The sequence below is a fragment of the Protopterus annectens genome, chromosome 7.part0 (genome assembly GCF_019279795.1).
Source record: "Protopterus annectens isolate FY-2018-M chromosome 7.part0, PAN1.0, whole genome shotgun sequence".
In the NCBI taxonomy this organism is placed as follows: domain Eukaryota; kingdom Metazoa; phylum Chordata; order Ceratodontiformes; family Protopteridae; genus Protopterus; species Protopterus annectens.
In genome coordinates, this window is record NC_056739.1 from 1,251,345,185 (window position 1) to 1,251,367,747 (window position 22,563).

The 22,563-nt window shown below is 41.5% G+C and overlaps 1 protein-coding gene across 2 annotated transcripts in view; it reads left to right on the forward strand.

Moving 5' to 3' along the window:
- Window positions 1-22,563, forward strand: part of TIPIN (TIMELESS interacting protein) — a 759,992-nt gene that overhangs the window by 40,130 nt on the left and 697,299 nt on the right. For both annotated transcript variants that reach the window (XM_044077863.1, XM_044077864.1), the window contains exons 2-3: window positions 4,336-4,476; window positions 4,876-5,033. In XM_044077863.1, the coding sequence (XP_043933798.1) occupies window positions 4,892-5,033 (142 nt within the window). In that variant the 5' untranslated portion in view covers window positions 4,336-4,476; window positions 4,876-4,891. The remainder of the gene's footprint in view (window positions 1-4,335; window positions 4,477-4,875; window positions 5,034-22,563) is intronic.

The window sequence follows — 22,563 nt, forward strand, 5'->3', positions numbered from 1 at the left end:
AAAGGTTCCTCACAAGGAAAATTCAAGGTCTTCAGCATCTGTCCTATGTGGATCATCTGAAATCAGTCACTTTATTCTGTTTCATACAGACTACTCTGAGGCAGTCACTGCCTTGCATATAAGGTAATCTAATCTCTCTGACCCTGTTTTGTTGGAAATGCAGCATATCCTCAAGTCAAATGGTACATGGGTTACTCACTGTAAGACCTTTAACCTGGTATGTGACATTAATAGAACATGCTGGAGGGACAAATTTGTCTCCCAGAGGTACCCCACCATTGGAATAGCCTCCCACTTCATGTCAAACAGAGCACCTCATTGGCCCTCTTCAAACGCAATCTGGATGATCGGATGGGTAACTGTAAATTCACCCTGGGGGTTCTACCTGTGTTTCTCTTGGACAGGTGCTGATCATGGAAATAAGGATAGAACTTGGCTAGGGTTGTAAGGGGCCCTAGGTTCCATTAGCCTAGTAACTGCCTATGATCCTGTTAGTGGACACATTGCGGGTGCTGCGAAGCACACTTCTGGCTAACATCAAAGACTGGAACAAAACTAATTTCATGAACTTTAATCATACTATGACTTATGAATGGGGTCCATTCCCGTCATGGTATTAAAAACCCAAAAGACTTGGAGAAATTGATAAAAGATTCTGTAGGAATGAGAAGTGTATTGATTGTTTTATGAGAGCGCAGCTGATGCATGGAGCAGACTACCAAATTACATTAAAGCAATTACTAGTTTAGACTTAAGAACAGCCTGGACACTTATTATGGGAACAAGTGTTTTGGTATATTGCCTGGCTAGGAGGTCAGTAATGCCCATGCTTGAAGTGTGTGCATTTGACTGGTATGCAGTACCTAGTGAAGCCTGCAGTATAGAGCTCTACCATGTTAAGAGAAACGCTAGTTCAGCTCTTAACAAAATAAGCCTCATGCCTTGTCTTCTGCCAATCTTAACTACCTCCCTACTGTGCATGTCTACAGTTCTCTCTTCATGTCAACTCAGCATATACGTACTGGCAGGATGCAATAATTTTATAACAATTTATGTAGTTTTACACTGACAATTTTTTGTTTAAATTGTTCCACTTTTTTTAGTATTTCAGATTATTTGCTGCTCTGTACTTTTTTCATTGTTTTTCTTTTTTTTTTTTTTACTATTTAACCCTCCTGCAGAAGTTTATGTACAGAGTATAGTATTGTAACTCCCTAACACCTGTCTGTTGCCCACATAAAAAAACTTTTGTTGGAGTTTCATTTTGATACCCGCCACACATATTGCTACTGTATTTTTTTTCTTCTTGTTTTTCTCCCTCCCTCCTCTCTTTGGTGGATACATTTTGCACATGCGTAGAAATGTGCCCATTAAAGTCTATGGGAGAGCACTTAGCTGATGTCACTGAGGGGGGTTCAGGCACCTAGGCAGCAAGACATTTCACTGTGGTACATTTGACTGGGGACACATGGCTGAAGTGACAGTCAGCTGCAGCGAAATATGGTTGTTTGCAAATTTCCTGTGGGCAAAGAGATGCACATATTGTCATGCTCACAGCTTTAATAACCAAATTCATGGAGGCAGAAGAAGTAATGAGTGTTGTGCTCAGTGTAGAGTACATACTTACATAACTACAACATGTAGAAGTGTGCTACAGCATGGAGGAAATCCTTCAGGCTACTGTAGTCACATTTATGCTCCAGTATGCGTTTTAGGTAATGTTCCCTAGAGAATGTAAAGGGGGTTATGGTCCACACACACCGATTATAAAGGTACTGCCCATTGTGCACTGCATTTGTACTGCCACTGACATGCCCCCTATCCAGCCTGCTGCTGATGCCTGCCATATTGCCTGCTGTCTCATGTTCTCTTGGGGACCATGGACATTGTTTTCCCCCTGTGACTTTGGTTCTTGAAGTTGTGGGCATGGCTACACATTTTTCTCTTTGCCCACAGGGAATTTGCAAACATCCATATTTCTCTGCAGCTAAATGCCACTTCAGCCATGTGTCCCCAGTCAAATCTACCACGGGGAAATGTCTCGCTGCCTAGGTGCCTGAACTCCACTGAGGGAAATTCTAAATGTATTTGAGCCATGGATTGAATGGAAAGCTAATGAAGTTTGTTTTTTTTTTTTGTTAAAAACACTGTCCACAGCCAAATGCACCTCTCTATTATGTACATGATGTGGAGCTTTTTCTCCCAGGACATCTGCTGAAAAAGGACGTGTGTCCAGTCAGAATTTCCCGGTAAACAAATATAAATAAATAAATATGAACTGATGTGGCAGTTAACTTATCTCCTGTCATGTACTTGTAAAGTGTGACAAAACACTTTAAAGGTCATTCATCCTGCCCCATTTTTTGTTCACAAACAAAAACACATTTCATGACTAAAAAAAAAAAAAAAAATGTGACTGCTATCTTTTTGGTCATATAACTTCGCCCAGTGATGGCGAATTTGACACATCACAATATTTTGGGTGAGACACCAGTGTTCACCAATACCAGAGTTGCCAAAGGAACTGAATGAACAAAAATATAAGAAATGTGTGACCCTGCACTTATCTTTTAAAACTCGGCAACAAAAAAGTCATTAATTGATGTTAATCAAATTAAATGCAATGTGTTCCATATTTTTTTACAGTTCAATTAAAAATTATTAAAGTAGGGTAATTTTTGGTGCACTATTTTAAGGCCAATTAGTGCGCATATTGTTTTCTCTATTGTAATTAACTGATTTTTCTTTTAATTTTATAATACATAGCAGCACACATGAGTGGACTGTTTTTAATAAATGAATATGTAAAGAATTGCTTCTCTCTCATTTGGTGGGGGGGAGGGGTGACAACGCCAGCAAAGTCAAGATGAGCATATTCTGAATTTTTGACATGCCGAACCAAAAAGGTTCGCCATCACCGACTTAACCTTTTTATTCCCTTATTTTGGTCTATAGTCCTTGCTCCGACTCAATTTTTGGTTGTGATTTTTTTTCAGTGTACCAACTGATGTTTGTTTGTCTTTCGGCTTTTTCCCGGTAAGGGGTCGCCACAGCAGAACTTCGGTCCGCTAATGATTGACAGTGGAGTTTTACGAAACGCCGAGGTGCCAGCTCGACGCCCAACCTTCAACGAAGGCACGCCCATTTACGTGCGCGTGTCTTTCGAACGCTACCCAACCACGGGGAGGACATGCAGACTCCACACTGAAGGCACTCCCAAGCCCAGCCGAGAATCGAACGGGAGAACCTCTTGCTGTGAGGTAACAACGCTACTGCTGTACCACCGCGGCATACCAACTGATGCCACTCTGTATTTCATGCTTGTATATATTGCCTCTTTCTTTTTCAGTTGCTCTGTATGTCATTTGTCTATCGCCTTTATGCCCTCAAGCCAACTATAATGTGATGTATCTATTGTGCTTTCCCCGTGCTGAGACTGACGTTTCCAGATGGCATCAGTGCTCTACCCTGGCTAACAAATTCAAAATAATAAATAGCTTGTTTGTTAGCTGGTTTTTTTCTGTTTGTGTATTTGACATTAGTTGACTGGGATGGTCTGACTGAGCAGAAGCCCTTTTTCAGCAGAGGTCTGGGGAGAAAAGCTCCACAGTAAGACAAGAAAAAGCATTGTACAGTAAGTTGAAGAAAGCGTTTAGTATACAATAAAATGGTAACATCTAAAATGCTGCCATACTCGTTAAGCAATGAGTACCAAAAATTATGTAAAAATGCCATGAGAATAGTAGAATCAGATAAAAGTAAGCAAATTTTTATAACAGTAGAAGTAAAGATAACATGCCACTAGGCAGAAAGATGTCAAAGATAAGTGGGATTTGGTATATGCACTGCAACATAATTGCTTAGTGTTTACAAGTTGGCTTTAATAGTGAGGGGAGGATAATAGAGGGGTTAAAGAGAGTAAAGGATGAGTTAGGTAGGATGATACAAACCTCTGGTACTTAATCATACTGTGACTGCAGTTTGAAGCCAGAAAACTGGAGTATATGGTCCTCTGTACATGTGTTCATAGTGGAATAAAGTGCTACATCTTGCAAAAGCTGAATTTTTGAAATGTTTTTATTCAGTTGTGTAAGAATTAAGGTTTTGCCTGGCTCTTTTGTGTTGCCATTTACCCCTTTCTGCTGGTTGTAACTGACATTTTTCATTCAAAAATGGTGATTGTAACTGTTAAGAATGTCATGGTCGAAAATGTCATCTGTGATCCATTTAGTCTGGTAATCTAAAAAAAAAAACCCCCATGACTGTGTTTTTGTGAAACTTATGGAGTTTTTTTTTTTTTTTTCAAAATTTGATATTTTATCTGTTTTGTTCAAGGTGCCTTTCCTACATCTCTTTGAGCTTCATTTGGATGCGGTGCCAGCTGGTAGCATTCACCTTGGTGAAGTCCAACTCCCTGATCATTGTTTTCATTAGAAACTGGACTGGTGGTGAATTTGACTGGTGGTGAATTTTTAGGTATGTGCCAGCAGTGATGCCTTTTTTTGGAGAATTATCTGCTTTTGCTTTTTCCTGTGCATGTGAAGTTGGTATATATAGTTTCAGGAGGTGTGTGGTGGCTGTCCTCAAGCCCCATATGTGAGGGTTGCTTGGGGGTGGCTTTGTTCTGCTTTTCATCTTCTCCATGTATAACTTGATCAGTCAAAACAGAGGTGGTGGTCTTTTTTTTTTTTTTTTTTTTTATCCATAGTTTCTAAATACTGTGTATGGGTGTTAAGGTTTTAGTCTTGTTTCATTGTGTATTTTCTGCTCACTACCTCAGACTGGTTGAAACATTAAACTAGTTTTAGTCACCAAATGGAAAACCTGTGCATTTTTGAGTATACATTATGGCTTGCATACATTTTCTCATTTCAGAAAGACAAAACTAAAGATGAGTGATCCAGTGGAAGATTATGTGTTTGGTGTCCCTGATGATGAGCACTCAGATGATGAAACCTTTCCTCCTCTTCCTCCACCGCAGTCTCCTGGGGGAAGGGAAGATGGTGAAGATGATGGACAGGTTGCCAATGGGAGTAAGTATGAAGCAGCATCTTGCATTTCTGGAGCTGTTTCTCCAAATTGATCACTTCAAATGCATCCAAAAAAGTTTTTTTTTGTTTGGTGTTTTTTTTACTGTTTAACATATCTTCATGACATAGAGTGATGAAGCCTTGACTGTGATTCAGATGACCCAAGGATCCATAGGAGTGAGTGGCTAAAGCCAAAACGTCAAGCTGGGGTAGGGAGGCAGTCTGGCCTGCTGCAGTCCTTGTATACTAGAACGAGAGACTGAGGCAGATTTGCACACTGTAGAGTATTGACCGGGAACCACTGCTTGTCTCCGCCAAACCATGTTTGCATGGTGTATGGTAGCCTTCTTGGGAGCATTTGTGAGAACATATTCCATATAGAAAAGGGTGGCAGGCGTGAGTATCTGTGTCTAGCTGATGCATGTATTCTCTAATAGAGAATGGGTTAGGACTAAAAACCTCTGGATGCCTGAAGTGTGGCCTTCTACAATCAGTTCCTGCTCCACTGGGGGTAAGAATGAGCCAGTCAATTACAGGAGAGCTGACATTTGGCAGGCATTGGGGAGCTATTAACAGAGAAAGTGGGATTGGTGCAAATATCATCCACTGTGCACTGATTGACGTTACTTAAGGTTTTTAAATCTTGCATAAGAAAGTAACTCATCTTTGAGAGTGCTCCGTGGTTATTTAACTAGGCAAATTACTAAGGGGAGGTAAATTGGTGTGTGTGTGTGTGAGGGGAAGCTATTTAAATGCTCTTCATGTCATGCTTCAGTCATTTTTAGAGACTGAACCAAAAGTAATATGAATATTTCAGCCTGTTCTGCCTTCCTTTTTAGGACATTTTGTTTCAGCTTTGCAAGATGACGTGTTCTTAGTTTAGTGCAAGAAGAAAGCTGGGGAGGATATTGTGCCTAGGATAGAAAATACCAATTTTTTCCCCAGATTGGATAACTGGGGACTTTATTTTGCATTCAGAAGTACAAAGGCTGTAATGTATCAATTACTGTAGTCTAGAATGCTGGCAGTTTAGGCTGAAATTGAGTGTGTCCATTTACCAGAAAGTGCCATTCAGGAATTGGTTCTACAAGAATTTGTCAACTGTCCCCAGTTTTTCACTGATTGCAATGCTAGTCACTAAGAAATGTATTCTGTGAGTGCTATCACCATGGCTGCGTGGATACATGGAATATGTTAGTTTTGTTTTTTCTTTTATATATCCAGAAAAAATAGTGTGTGTGTGTGTGTGTGTGTGTGTGTGTGTGTGTGTGTGTGTGTGTGTGTGTGTGTGTGTGTGTGTGTGTGTGTGTGTGTGTGTGTGTGTGTGTGTGTGTGTGTGTGTGTGTGTGAGATAGTGAGATAGTGTGTGTGTGTGTGTGTGTGTGTGATAGTGTGAGTGAGATAGTGAGTGTGTGTGTGTGAGATAGTGTGTAATCTAGTGTGCGTGATGCAAAGTGCGTGTGTAATGCGTGTATGTATGTATGTATATATATATATATATATATATATATATATATATATATATATATATATATATATATATATATATATATACACATATGTGTGTGTGGCAAACTTCACGACTCCCATGCTGATGGACAATAGGGAGACGACTGCTGAATTTTATACAATTGTACTTTAAAAGCACTTACACGAGTGCATGGATCGTGCAATCCCTAACGGAACCAAGATGCTATCCTCCAAAAAAAGGAAGCCAATCTGGTGGTCCCCTGCTATAAACTAACTCTACAACAGAAGAAAGAAACTGTAGCAAAAAAGAGTAAAATCCCATGATTGGAGGAACTCCATGGTCAGCCTCAGTAAGAAGCTGAGATCCCTCATAAAATCCTCCAAAGCTAGTTATGAAAACAAAATCGCCACCGATTCTAAAGACAACCACAAAGCATTCTATAGCTATGTCCAGAATCTCAATGGCAACACTCAGATCTGCTCTGAGTTACAGCACAATGGCACTAAATATACAGAACCAACTAATATTGCCAACATCCTGGCAGATAGGTTCAGTGCTAACTTTCCCCCTCTCATCCTCTAAAGGGCCCATCTCTATATACCAGAAGAATGCAAAGTACCTGTAATCACGGCTGCACAGGTAAAAAAAAACTACCATGTTCAATCATAGCCTCACCTCATGCTTTGTGCCCACTGAATGGTGCACAGCAACAGTTATCCCACTACACAAAGGGGGAGCCACCACGGACCCCGGGAACTACCACCCCATTAGCCTGACGAGCCTGGTCTGCAAGGCTATGGAGCGTATCATCATGGAACTTGTAAACAATGACATTGGGAATCTCCAAACTCTGGACCCTACCCAGTTTGGGTTTGTAAAAGGCAGATCATGTCTCCTAAACCTGATAGACTTCTTTGAAGTGGTCACCAAAGCTGTAGATGAGACTAAGGTGGTACACACAGCCTATCTAGATCTCGCCAAGGCTTTCGACACCATCCCTCACTCTGGAATTATAGACAAACTCACTAAACTAGGTATAAATCCCTATATCAAAAGATGGGTTGCCAACTGGCTCACTGACCAAACCCACACTGTGAAAGTGGCAGACTCTCTAAATCCAATTTCAGACCAGTGACAAGTGGAGTACCACAGGGTTCAGTCCTAGGTCCTCTCCTGTTAGCCTGTACTTCAGAGAAGTAGATACCAAACACAGAAGGTCTTTGGCTAACAAAGTTTGCAGATGACTACAAACTAGGAGCCATAATCAAATCTCCTAATGATGTGGACATCCTACAAAAGGGTCTCACTGAGACGCAGATGCCTGGTGTCAAAGCCATGGCCTCAATCTCAGTGCCAAAAAGTGCATTGCCATCTCTTTTGGTAAAAACTCTGTACCCATGAACTACCACATAGGCAGTAGTCTACTTAGCACCGAAAGTGTGATGAGAGATCTTGGGACACCGGTGGACAATAGTCTCCCCTTTGATAATCATATTGCCACAGTAGTCAGGAAATCCTTCTACGTGGCACACCTAATCACAAAAGGTTTCTCATCCAGGAAAAGAGGTCATTGTTCCCCTCTACTCATCAGACCCATTATAGAGTGCAACGCCCCTTTTGGTATGTACCTCACAAGACCTCTACAACAACTGGAAAGGCCACAGAAATACCTCACAAAGAGGATTACCAGCCTCAAACAGATGCACTGCGCAGACAGTCTAAAAAAAACTCCAGCTTTACTCTACCGCATATCGCCTACTCTGAGGCGGTTTCTGCCTAACATACAAAGCTATGTCAAACCCAGAGCTGTTGGACATGCTCCACTTAAAGAAATCCCAATCCCTCTGAGCTACATGCTCTAGGGACCTAAACCTTGTCACCGCAATAAACAGAACGTGTGTGTGTGTGTGTATGTGTGTGTGTATGTGTGTGTGTATGTGTGTGTGTATGTGTGTGTGTGTATGTGTGTGTGTGTGTGTGTGTATGTGTGTGTGTGTGTGTGTGTGTGTGTGTGTGTGTGTGTGTGTGTGTGTGTATGTGTGTGTGTGTGTGTGTGTGTGTGTGTGTGTGTATATGTGTGTGTGTGTGTGTATATATGTGTGTGTGTGTGTGTGTGTGTGTGTGTGTGTGTGTAAACTTCTTTCAGCTGCTCCAGTCAGGGATCGCCACAGCAGATCAACTGTTTCCATTTCTTCCTGTCCTCTGCATCTTGCTCTGTCACATCAACTACCTGCATGTCCTCTCTCACCACATCCATAAACCGTATCTTAGGCCTTCCTCCTTTCCTGTTTCCTGGCAGCTTCATCCTTAGCATCTTTTTTGCAATATCCTCTGCATCCCTCCTCAGCACATGTCCAAACCAACATAATCTTGCCTCTCTGGCTTTGTCTCCAAACCTTCCAACCTGGGCTGACCCTCCTAATATACTTATGCCTAATCTTGTCCATCCTCGTCCCACCCATTGCAGTTCTTAACATCTTCAACTCTGCCACGTCAAGCTCTGACTCCTGCCTTTTTGTCAATGCCACTGTCTCCAACCCATAGAACATAGCTGGTCTCACTACCCTCTTGCAGACCTTCCCTTTCACTCTTACTGGTACTCGTCTTTCACAAATCACTCCTCTGACACTCTTCTCCACCCACTCCATCCTGCCTGTACTCTCTTCTTCACCTCTCTTCCACACTCTTCATTACTCTGAACTGTTGATCCCAAGTATTTAAACTTGTCCACCTTTGCCACCTCTACTCCCTGCATCCTCACCATTCCTGTATCCTTCCTCTCATTCACACACACACATTCTGTCTTAGTCCTGCTGACCTTCATTCCTCTTCTCTCTAGAGCATATCTCCACCTCTCCAGCGTCGTCTCCACCTGTTCCCTACTCTCACTGCAGATCACAATGTCATCTGCAAACGTCATAGTCCAAGGGGACTCCTGTCTGATCTCGTCTGTCAACTTGTCCATCACCATTACAAATAAGAAAGGGCTCAGAGCTGAACCTTGATGTAATCCCACCTCCACCTTAAACGCATCCGTCACTCCCACCGCGGACCTCACCTTTGTACATATCCTGTACCACTCGTACATACTTATCTGACACTCCTGACTTCCTCATACAATACCACAACTCCTCTCTAGGCACCCTGTCATATGCTTTCTCTAAATCCACAAAGACACAATGCAACTCCTTCTGACATTCTCTGTACTTCTCCATCAACACTCTCAAAGCAAACATCAAATCTGTAGTGCTCTTTCCTGGCATGAAACCATACTGCTGATCACTAATCATCACCTCCCTTCTTAACCTAGCTTCCACTACTCTTTCGCATAACTTCATGCTGTGACTAATCAATTTAATCCCTCTGTAGTTACTATAGCTCTGCACATCACCCTTATTCTCAAAAATCGGTACCAAATCACGTATTCGCCATTCCTCAGGCATCCTCTCACTTTCCAAGATTTCATTGAACAATCTAGTTAAAAACTCCACTTCCATTTCACCTCCATGCTTCCACAGGTATGTCATCTGGAGCAACAGCCTTTCCGTTCTTCATCCTCTTCATAGCTATCCTTACTTCCTCCTTGCTAATCCACTGCAGTTCATGATTCACTATCTGCACATCATCCAACCTTCTCTCCCTCTCATTCTCTTCATTCATCAGCCCCTCAAAGTACTCTTTCCATCTGTTCAACACACTCTCCTCACTTGTGAGTGCTTTTCCCTCATTATCCTTTATCACCGTTACCTGCTGCACATCTTTACTAGCTTGGTCCGTGTCTCTAGCCAATTGGTACAGGTCCTTTTCTCCCTCCTTAATGTCCAACCTTTTATACAACTCGTCATACGCTTTATCCTTAGCCACCTCTCTCTTTGCCTTGCACCTCCTCTCCTTATACTCTTGTCTACTTTCTTCATCTCTCTGACAATCCCACTTCTTCTTCGCCAACCTCTTTCTCTGTATACTCTCCTGTACTTCATTCCACCACCAGGTCTCCTTGTCCTCCTTCCTCTTTCCAGATGTCACACCAAGCACCTTTCTAGCCATCTCTCTTACTAGCTCTGCTGTAGTAACTCCGCTATTTGGTAACTCTTCACTGCCACCCAGTGCCTGTCTTAACTCTTCCCTGAACATCACTTCACAATTACCATTTTTCAATTTACACCATTTGATCTTTGGTGCTGCCCTCACACTCAACCGCCTCTTCTTGATCACCAGTGTCATCCTACAAACCACCATCCTATGCTGCCTAAATACACTTTCCCCTGCCATGACTTTACAGTCTCCAATCTCCTTCAGACTGGCCCTTCTACATAAGATATAATCCACCTTTGTGCGTCTTCCCCCACTCTTGTATGTCACCCTATGCTCCTCCCTCTTGTTAAAATACGTATTCAACACAGCCATGTCCATCCTTTTCACAAAATCCACTACCATCTGACCTTCTGTATTCCTTTGCTTAACACCATACATACCCATCACATCCCCACTTTTCCCTTCACCAATATGCCCATTGAAATCTGCTCCAATCACATCACCAGTCTCTCACCCTTGATTGCAGTCATCACCACTTCATCCAACTCGCTCCAAAATTTTTCTTTCTCCTCCATCGCACACCCAACTTGTATGTATGTGTGTGTATATACCAAAATAGAGCTCTTTGATACTGCTGCTGGCCATCCGCCTAAAGAGAAGGTTAAGATCATTGGATAGGATGGTAGAATTTGCCTATGCCCCTTGTACCTTTGACATGGGAGGATTGAACTATGAGACGGAAATGAATTGCTTCAGAAGAGATTTGGGGATATAACATAAAAGGTTTTATAGTGTTGGTGAAAGCCACCCATGGGAGAGTCAAGGGAAAAGATTGAGGCTCCTCCAAATACCTTGTTGAATATTCCAAATATCTTCTTCCCGCTGTTACATAATGCAGCCATGGGAGTGGCCAGAGCAGTGGGCTTAATTACTTGTGGTTTTGTGCACCATTTCAGTGTATCTTTCATCAATACTCCTTACAGTGGTTCATTCTTGATTGCGCCTAGTGAGAAAGATGGAACCTTCAGGTCTGAGCAAGAGGATAAGGCTTCTGCTACAGGTGTCAAATTTGAAGTCCCTCAAACATCCTGTAGTAGGAATTAGGGGGGTGGTCCAAGTCCTTTTGGCTTCAAAACCCTAAATAACTGCTAGTTGATGCTTTCTCTGATGGGGATGAGTGTAACTGAGGCAGCACCTTCCATGGATGCTAACCAAGAGAGAGGAGGTATGCAAAGCTAACGATTTCTGGGTCCCTCTTTGGGAAAGCAATACTAGCTTTCCTGTAGGCTTGCCCAACTCCTGCTGCCCTCTGGAGGCAGTCAGGGGGGGGGGGGCTGTTTATCTTCCCTCAGCTGTATGAATGTGTGCATCATGCAAGACAAGTGGCTGAGAGGGATAGTTTTCAAAAGTTATTTGGTACCCTTTCCCTACCTCCCGCCCTCCCTGTAAGTTTCTGCCACTCCCAGATGTTCCACTCTCTCAAGGAAAACAGGAAAAAAAATTCCATGCTCTCTTGGGGGGATATCCAGTGAGTTCCCACCAGACCAGAGAAGGTTAGGAATCTATTCAAGATTTTTATTTTCTGGCTCAAAAAGGACCTCCGTCCAATTCTGGATGTCAGCAGCCTAAGTCTCTGTCAAATAAAGACCTCTTTTTGAGGGACTTCAGTATGGTTGCTCACTGATCAACCGTTTAATTTCAACTCTTCCTCAGTGTGAAAGCAGAAACTGAAAAAAAAAATGCCATTGAATTTGTCATTTTGGGTAAAATTTCATTACTGGCAAGTAAGTAAGCTTCCTGTATGCCAGACAAAGAAGAAGTTTAGAGAACCGGAAAAGGTGAAGAGAAAATGCTGTCTGGGAAGAATCCTACAGGTGTTCAGTAAAAAGGAGGTCAAGCTTCAGCTTTAGTACAAGAGATGGCTTCCAGTAAGTTAGAGGAAAAATAAATTAAATGTACTCTGGTGATTTAAAATTTTAAATGAAACATTGGAGGACTAAGTTAACTCAAGACTGGAAAATGGAAGAAAGCTTTAAGTAGCTATTCAAATTAAAAATGGAAGGCTCAAGGAAACTGCTGCTGATAAAATCTGGAAGAACTTGTCACATCAATGCCACCCATGGCTGAGACCATGAACACAGAGATCTCCAGGAATCCTGATTACAAAATTCTACTGAAGGTCTCGCCATAAAATCTTTCTGGAAAATAATTGCCCTGTCTTGCATGTGAATGCTATTTTGGGATTATGTGGTTGTCATGTCCACGAGTAGTGTTCAAAATGGGCAGGAATTTGAAAACAATATTAGAACAGTTGGTCCAAACACCAACATAAGCAACATTTTGAATTTTTATGGGGATGCAAGTGTGGTTGTTGCCCCTACTGCCCCAGTGTTGTGGTGTGCCATGAAATTGCTTTGAACGACCAGATGGTTGCTATAAGGAACAGGTTCAATTGTTATACAACAAAAGGTGGTATATTGTGCACTATGTATATTCTGCCCCTGTTTTTACATAGGAAAAACAGAGAGGAGACTGAGGGACAGAATATAAACATTTTATATGAAATCAAAATGAATAGAGACCATTTCCCTCTACAAACACACAATGTTACCCACACCACACGTTCAAATTTCGTGTTTTGGAACAAATGCATTCTAAGAATAATGAAAGTGCATGGTCCTTTTTACTAGACAAACGTGAATTATATTGGCAGTTGCTGTTTGAATGCCAATAATTGGCCTGGACTCATTGAAAATGTTTCAGTAACATATTTGCTTAAGTTAAAAGCATTGGAAATATGAGACCTAAATACAGGGTTTATTTTACATAGTTCATTTTTCTGATTTTATGGGGCACGCATTTTTGTTCTATTATGTAAAAGTTGTTATATTTTTTTATTCCTTGTTTGCAGATTTTGTCAGTAGACTTCAGTGTTTACACTGAAATTCCTTGAATAGCTTTAAAATGTGTGTGTACTTTCAGTAGTGTTTATCTAATGAAGTTCATGTATTTTGTGAACAAAAGCACTCCTCTTGGTTTTAAACAAGTTTTTATTTTAAAACAAGTTCTTCTAAATTTTATCTGCAGCAGTTTTTCCTTTTGCCTTCCATTTGTGTTTTAATCTGTATTTCTTCAGGTTGTGGATTTTTTTAGCTAGTCAAATGAACTGCTAAAAGTGCAAAAATCAGAAGTGGAAATGAAGAAAAGACTGAGCATGAGGTTTCTGAAGAAGAGCTGTTGGACAGCATGTGCAGAGAAAGCCTAAGATTTTCTGCTACACCAAAGAAGCCTGGGAGGAACAGAATGTGTATTAATTTTATGAAACCACAAATAAGTAATTGGAGTGGTATTTCACAGCAGGATTTGTTAATGGAAAGGGTATGTCAAGAGTTTGCTCCAAACCTGACCATGAGAATGCATCTTTACTAAACTAGTTCTTGTCTGCTGTCATACCAGTAGAAAAAGTTGATTGTGACAAAGCTGTGGCAGGAGGGAAAAGTATTAAAAATTGGAAATGGATAGCAGAGTGTGAGAAGTAATTATTCACTTTACTCCAGGTAGAAGAGCGGCAAATTTATTCAAGCAATCAAGGAACGTCAAGAAACTGATATTGGATCCAAGTTGTTCTATCCAGCTGTCTTCGTTTGTTTTTCTTCTGGAGAATCAAATACATATTTAGATGCAAAACAGGTTAAGGGGGAAAACTATTCAACAAAAAGTAATTCAGCTTTTTCATTCTTCTGATAGTGAAGCTCATAATGAGACTTTGCTGGTGAAACATTCTAGTGTTCTAAAGGAAAATGCTTGAGAGTCAGAAAAAAGCACCAGAGTTTACTTGAAGAATCAGGAGTACATTGGACTTGAATCAGATTCTGGTGTTGGGAGATGGGGGTGAACAGGATGACCAGCAGCAATGAAATCGGTGAACAAATGTGAAATATGGCTTTACAAGAAAGTGACTGGGAGAGACTAGACTTGGGAATTGCAATGGCTGGAACTTCCCCACCTATCACCAATTAGTCATTGCCTACAATGTGGTAACACATCCAGAAAAAAAACCTGCACAAGGCCAACTTCTCGCCCACTATAATACAAATCGTCCTCTCCTATCTTCCGACAAACCCCTCCTCTGTATCTCCTAGGGCTAACAGTACTGCAGGAATAATCTCCCTCCTGTTCTGATTTCTGACCCTACCTCCTCTTACTTTAAAAAACTCACTTAGAGCACACTTAAAGAATAAGTGGCTATGCCCATGTATTACACAAGTCCTTAAATTATTCCACTTGTATACCTCACTTCCTAATATACCTGCTGTAATATATATTACAGTCTAGGTCTTCTCTTAATGCTGATTGAATTTATATACTTACTCTGTTATTAACCACGTGTAACTATTTTTTCCTGTATATATAGGTCTTATGTATTCTGCTGTATACTGTATTAACATATTGTGTAAAATTTTACTTACTGTGGAGCTTTTCTCCCTGGTCTTCCGCTGAAAATGGACCTGTGTCCAGTCGGACCATCCCGGTTAACAAATGTAAAATAAATACATTTTGCTGACTTTGTTTAACTTGTGGGTGATCTGTAAAGCATATACCTCACTTTATCATTAATGTTTAGAGGGCAGTGAAAGAAATAAACACTAAATTATTTGTATAAAATATTTAGTGAAATAAACTGCAGGGTATGTATTGAAGTGGTTATGTATGGTGCGTATCACTCGTTTTAAATGTGGAGGGTCTTTTCAGTGACTATTGTATGTGTTAAAGTAAACTAGTACTTTTTTAGCTGTAAGAATTACAGATTTACAATATGAAAAGAGAGGCTAGACAGAAGCAAGGTTTAATATGCTGTGATCTTGGGCTGCTGGGGTGGGGTGTAAAAAGTACAGTGATTGATATTATATGTATAATTAAAATGTGTTATTTTACAAGAGTAGATGTTTAGATTAATGCCCTTGGTTTAAGCTATAGACAAGTAATTTATTTTTTTAATACTTTAATTTATTTATTTTACATTTGTTGACCGGAATGGTCTAACTGGATGCATGTCCATTTTCAGTAGAGTGCCTGGAAGATGAGCTCCAAGAAGTTACATTAGTACAACTATTTAGGTAAAGGTTATTATACAGATACCAACATAAGGTTTCAACAGTTGAAAATTTATACAGTTTAAACATAAATTTAGATAGGAAGTTATGGTACAGATGCATACTTAAATTTTCAGCAATTGCAAAAAAAAAAAAAAAAACTTGCGCAGTATGTACAGAATTTGTTGGAAGCAATTAGATGAGGTATTTTCTTACCTCTAATACTCTTGAAAAAATAAGTTAATGAGTCATGAAAATACTAAGTTCTAAGTACTAAGCTGTTTTTTATGTCTTGTTTTTGACTACTTTACATGGAGATGAGTTTTCTGTAGGATAACCTTAAGCTTTTGTCTGTGGGTACTGCTTTCGATGTTTGGTGTAGTTATGCCTGGAGGGTTAAACTTCATTTTTTGAAGATGCACATTGTTTTATAAGCTTCCTGCAAGTTAAGAGGATGTGGAAATGTTCTGAAAATATATTTAGTTTTTGAGTATTTTTCATTTAAAAAAAGTCTTAAAAATGACAGGTTCAAATGTAGATAAGAAACAACCATATAAAACTTCTGCTTGCCAAACGTTAGTGTGTGATTTATAATGCAAAGGTTGGAAATGCACTTTTTATTAAATGGGCAATAGCTTTTTCATAGTGTCTATGCTATCTGTATCATCTTCGAACATAAATGGCTTTACAGGTGCAGACAAAAAGGACAGAGTAAGTAGATTAAGAAATTCAGAGTGCATGGTGGGGGGCAGACACTAATTATAGATTTATGGGAGTAAGGGAGTGTTGGCAAGGAAGGAGGATTATGCTAGCATGTATATTCCATCAAAAAACTATTTTGGGGCGTGTGAAATTTTTGAGATGATCTGCTTTCAGCGGGGAGTGTTAGTTATAAGTGGGGACTGGAACTTGATTTGCAGTAGTGAAGGTGAATCAGGAGGACATGGAAGGGAAATAAGATTCAGATTTCTGAAGAAATTTTTGGAAATATTTGGTATGAAAGATGTGAATCAGGAAGACATGAAAGGGAAATAAGATTCAGATTTCTGAAGACATTTTTGGAATTATAGATGTGAATTCAGTAGTAGGGTCTCTGACAGAATATATATATTGTTCCTCAGGGTACAAATAGCTGGGCTTGACTGAATAGAACTTACATTTCACAGGAAAATGTATATTTGATTGAAATCTTTGATACCTATCCAATAACTGTTTTAAATCGTGCACTGATAAATGCAGAGACATAAATTCATGGTAGTGAAGTAAAAATGAGAAACTGGTGTTTTCCACCTATCTATCAAGAAGGAATTTAAAGAATGGATAATGGAAATTATTTGCAAGTTATTAGGATAAAATGTTTTCAGACGTGAAGGGTAGTGAGTGGGGGTAAAAATAGGGTAGAAGTAAATGAGAACTATGGATGTTCTTCATCTCACATTGCTGCAGTCCTTACATATGGGTAGTCCGCTGTCCTCGGTCGGCCCGAATACCAAAGTATTAGGCTGACGTCGGTCATGGGCGCTCAGATCTGACATCAGAGCGTCAGGGTATAAAAGCGCATGACCGACGTCATATCCTCAGTCTTATGCAGAAGCAGCGTTGCAAGTGCCGTTCGGCGTTCTGAAATTTTCGTATTCTGAGTTTCAGACCGAAACCAAGTTGGGCTAAGTACCCCGTTGGGGAATATTTTTGTTTTTTCTTGCCTCAGTTAATTCCGGATGTCAGAAAAAGTGAATAATTGTATTTCTTGTGGGAAACGGATACCGCATAGGGATTATCACTCTCTTTGCATTCCTTGTTTGGGACCGGACCACGACGTAGTCGGGTGTCGGTTTTGTGCTAGGTTTAATAAGCGCACTATAAAAAGAAGGTTAGATTGTGCTAGGTTAGTCTTTGGTAAGCGGTGTAATTATAATACGCCGTCGGATCCTCCGGCGCCCGCTTCCACGAAGAAGCGCAAAGACAAATCCTTGAAACCTAGACAGGTTGATTCGTCCGTTTCGGACTAAACTACAGTGGAGCAGGTGGATCCGGCTGAAGTTTCTGTTGAGTCTCAGGGGGAAACTTTGATTTTGCAGGATGTGGCCTCGCAGGAGTCAGGTCAAGCTGAAGGGGCCTCTCAGGTTACTGTTCTCCCTTCTATGCCTACGGTGGTTAGGCCTTCTGCTACTATTTCTAAGGCTTCTTCTAAGGGCAGGTCTGTTTTGCCTTCCTCTGGTGTCCCTCCAGGTACTTCAGGGTCTGTGCCTAAAAAGCACATGCTTAAAATGGCAGAAGATTTGATTACTTTAATTAGAGGTTCTATGCCCCCTCCTGATAAGAGGCCCAGGGTGGAGCCAGAGTTGGAAAATTTGGATCAGGCCTCAGATGACTCAGACTCTTCTGCTGTAGATATTCAAGATTTTCCCCCTTATTCGGATTCTGATGCAGAGGATTCCTCTCCTCCTGCTTCTCCTCCAGAGGATTTTTCATTTTCAGAAACTCTGCATTCCATGAGGGAGCATTTTAGGTGGGAAGGACAGGATTTCTCTGATTCACGGAAGAGGCTTAGGGAATTCTTGTTTTTACCACAGCATAGACCCTTGGCTATACCTCCTGTTTTGGATGTTGTTCAAGATGTTTTCTCGGAGGCTTCCCTTAATCAAGATTCTTTGCCTCCTGCGCCAGTTAAACCGGACAGGTATTACAGGGTGCCTGAGGCTCATAAATATCTGTATAAGAGTCCTAGGGCGGACCCAGAAACTATTAGTCAGGGGCCTAAGGGTGTTAGAGCTTCTGTTGTAAAGAATCCGGTTCCTCTAGATAAGGAAGCTAGAGCTTTGGATAGATGGGGTAAGAAGGTGTATACCTCTTCTACTTTAGCAATGAGGGCTTTGAATTGCCAGTTTCATATGTTGAAATATCAGAATTTCCTCCTTTCTCAGCTAAAATCTAAAGTGGATGCTTTGGCAGAGGGCATAGAGTGTAAAGAATTGCAGGATTTAGTACATGTTTCTGAACAGGTGGGTAAGCATTCTTTGCAGTGTGGTTTTGATGCTGTACAGGCCTCTTCTAGGGTGGCTGCCACTGGTTCAGTTCTTCGTAGGCACGCCTGGCTTAAGGATCAGAATTTGTCCGAGCATGTTAAAACTAGAATTCTGGATGCCCCTTTACAGTCTGAAGTTTTGTTTGGTCCTCCTGTGGAGTCAGTTTTGAAGAAAATGGAAGACAAGGCTAAGTCCATGCAGACTGTTAAAGATTTTTTGCAGGTGCAACCTCCAAAGTTTAGTAGAAATTGGCCTACTAAGGGGTGGGCCTACCCTTCTTCTGATTCCCAGTCTAGGGGGTAGATCTAGACGTGGCAGGGGCAGAGCTCACAGTACATTCAGGCCTAGAACTTGGAGTTCACCTGCACAATCTGCAGGTGAGGGCAGGGGCCAGTCCTTTCGTAAACAGGCCCAATGACCTGCATTTTCAGCTGCCAGATTCTTCTTCCCTGGCAGCTCCTTTGGGAGGAAAGTTAGCACTCTTCAAGCAAGACTGGCTTTTAGTCACCCAGGACAAATGGGTATTGGACATTATAAACCGAGGCTACAAGTTCTATTTCCATACCTTGCCTCCTTTCAAAGGCATGCCAGACGTTCCTCCTCGGCAAAGGATAGAGGCTCACAAGCAGATTTCTTTACTTCTTCAAATAGAGCTATACAGCCAGTTCCTCTGTCAGAAGTGGGACTAGGATTTTATTCTCGCCTGTTTCTAGTACCAAAGAAAGGTAACACGTGGAGACCAATTTTGGATTTCTCTATCCTCAACACTTATCTGGACATTCCAAAGTTCAAAATGCTGACTTTACAACAGCTTTTACCTCTGTTGGGAAAAGATCACTGGATGGTAACTCTGGATCTCAAAGAGGCTTATCTTCATGTTCCTATCAGGCCCAGTTGCAGGAGGTACCTGCGTTTTTGGGCTGGAAATTTACATTATCAGTTCTCTGCATTGCCCTTTGGCTTATCTACTGCACCCAGAGTGTTCACAAAGGTTCTGGCTCCAGTGATAGCCTTTTTCAGGTTAAGAGGAATACAGATTTATCCTTATTTGGACGATTGCCTGATTATTGCACAACACAAAGGCGAACTTCTGCATCATCTACAGTATGTGATGGTAGTGTTAAGATGCCTAGGGTATTCTGTGAACGAAACAAAGTCCAGTCTAGTACCCTCTCAGGACATGTGCTTTCTGGGTGTGAGACTGAATACAGCTTCCCAGATGGCCTTTTGACCCCGGACAAACAAAGAAGCCTTTCTCTTTATTTCCATCAAATGTCTCTACAGTCCAGGCTGACTGCAAGGACAGTCCTTCAAGCCTTGGGGTTCATGGCATCTTGTATTCTGGTGCTTCCCAATGCCAAACTGCATATGAGGAAGCTTCAATGGTATCTCTAAAATGTATGGACACAACACTGCCAAGATCTAGACACTGTCATTCAGATAATACCTTGCATTCAGAAAGAATTTTTGTGGTGGGCTCAGGAATGTCACCTAAACAAGGGACTCTGTGACCCGACCAGAGGCGAGTCAGATTCTAACGACAGATGCCTCAGACAAGGCTTGGGGAGCACACCTCAATGGAAAATGGGTGCAAGACACGTGGCCTGTCAGACTTCAACATTTGCATATCAACTTGAAGGAGATGTTAGCAGTCCAATTTGCATTGATGGCTTTCAAGGATTTACTTCACCCAGGACAGGTGTTGATTCAAACAGACAACACTACTGTCATGTGGTACATCAACAAGCAAGGGGGAACCCATTCGTACCCTCTTTGCAGGCAAGCGATGATTTTGTGGGAGACTGCTCTCAGTTTACACCTCAATCTTCAGGCAAGGTTTCTACCAGGAGCACAGAACTCCTTAGCGGATGTGTTGAGCAGACAAATTGTGGATCCTCACGAGTGGAAACTGGATCCTCATGTGTTTCAAAAGTTGACAGTGTTATGGGGGACTCCAGACATAGATCTGTTCGCTTCTCCACTGAATTACCAGTTGCCAAAGTTTTGCACAAAAAGGTTTCATCCCACAGCTTGGAAGGTGGATGCTCTATCATTCAGTTGGAGCAATCTTCATGTCTATGCCTTTCCACCTCTGCCTCTCATTCCCAAGGTACTCCTGAAGGCCAGAATAGACAAGCCATCCATGATTCTGATAGCGCCGGATTGGCCTCGACAGCACTGGTACCCACTACTGAGGAGTTTGGTACGGGACCCTCCATGGCCTCTGCCTTTGATTCCGCATCTTTTGTCTCAGGAGGGCAATCACTTCCTCAATGTCAAGATTCAGTCTCTGCATCTCACAGCCTGGCATATTCTGTTTTAGACCCTGGAGGGTCTCAGCTTCCACAACAAGTTTTGAATGTTATTTTGGAGGCCAGAAGGCCTAGTACAAGGAAAGTTTACGCTGATAAATGGAGGAGATTTTTTCTTTGGAGCAAAGCGAAGGACTTTGATGTTTCCAAGCCTGATTTAAGTGTTTCTCTTCAATATCTTACTGAGTTATTGGACAAGGGTTTGTCTTTCTCCTCGATAAAGGTTCATGCTGCAGCCATTTCTGCTCACTATGACTGTGACCCTCCTTTATTTTCCCATCCTTTGTTTAAGCAATTTCTTAGAGGGGCAAAGAACATAAGACCCCCATGTAAAGCTCCTACTCCTGCTTGGGATCTCAATTTTGTGTTGGAAAAGCTTACTCTACAACCTTTTGAGCCTGCAGCTACTGCCGAGTTAAAGTATTTATCATGGAAGACTGCTTTTTTGTTGGCCATTACCTCTGCAAGAAGGGTTTCTGAATTACAGGCCCTTATGGCAGTGGAACCTTTCCTGATTTTTCATAAGGATAGGGTATCTTTGCGTACTAATCCTTCCTTTATGCCTAAAGTGGTTTCTAGTGTGGCCTTGAACCAAATTATTCATTTGCCTACTTTTTATGCAAACCCCCAAAATAAAGGGGAGAAGATTTTGCATACTTTGGATATTCACAGGCAGTTACGTTATTATTTGAGCAGAACCAAGGGATTCAGGCAGTCTCAGCAGTTGTTTGTTTCTTTTGCTTTGGGTTCTCAGGGAAAACCTGTTTCAAAACAAACTATTTCTAAATGGATTGGGTTTTGTATTTCTTTCTGTTATTCCCATCATGGTAAGGAGATTCCAGCTGGAATCAGACCTCATTCCACTAGAGCTACTGCCACTTCTACTGCCTTTCTAAGGGGGGTAGCTACAAAGATATTTTGGAAGCAGCCACTTGGAGTTCAGTGCATACTTTTTCCAAGCATTACCACCTTCCTCTTTATTCTAAGTCTAGGGCTGGATTTGCCACTGCAATTTTACAGGGCATTTTAGCAGCCCCTAATGCTTTATGATTTTGCCATCCTCCCTTTACCTCTGCTTTGGGATTCTACCCATATGTAAGGACTGCAGCAATGTGAGATGAAGAACATAGTACAGTTTTGTACCTACCATAAATGTAGATGTTCGAAGATCCACATTGCTGCAGTCCAATTTACCCTCCCTCCTTCCCCTCTGTAGTTTGGCAGGGTTATATGGTTTGGGTGATGGTTGTTGTTGGGCATGTTTTTGGGAGGTATCCTGTTTTTGGCTGTGGCCTTTCTTTTTAGGGCCTTCTGACATCTGGGGCAAGAAAAGACTGAGGATATGACGTCGGTCATGCGCTTTTATACCCTGACGCTCTGATGTCAGCTCTGAGCGCCCATGACCGACGTCAGCCTAATACTTTGGTATTCGGGCCGACCGAGGACAGCGGACTACCCATATGTAAGGACTGCAGCAATGTGGATCTTCGAACATCTACATTTATGGTAGGTACAAAACTGTACTTTAAGTAATGGGAATTGTTTAGAGGTGCTGACAAAGGTTAAAGTATTGTAGAATAAGGGGAATCTCGTAAA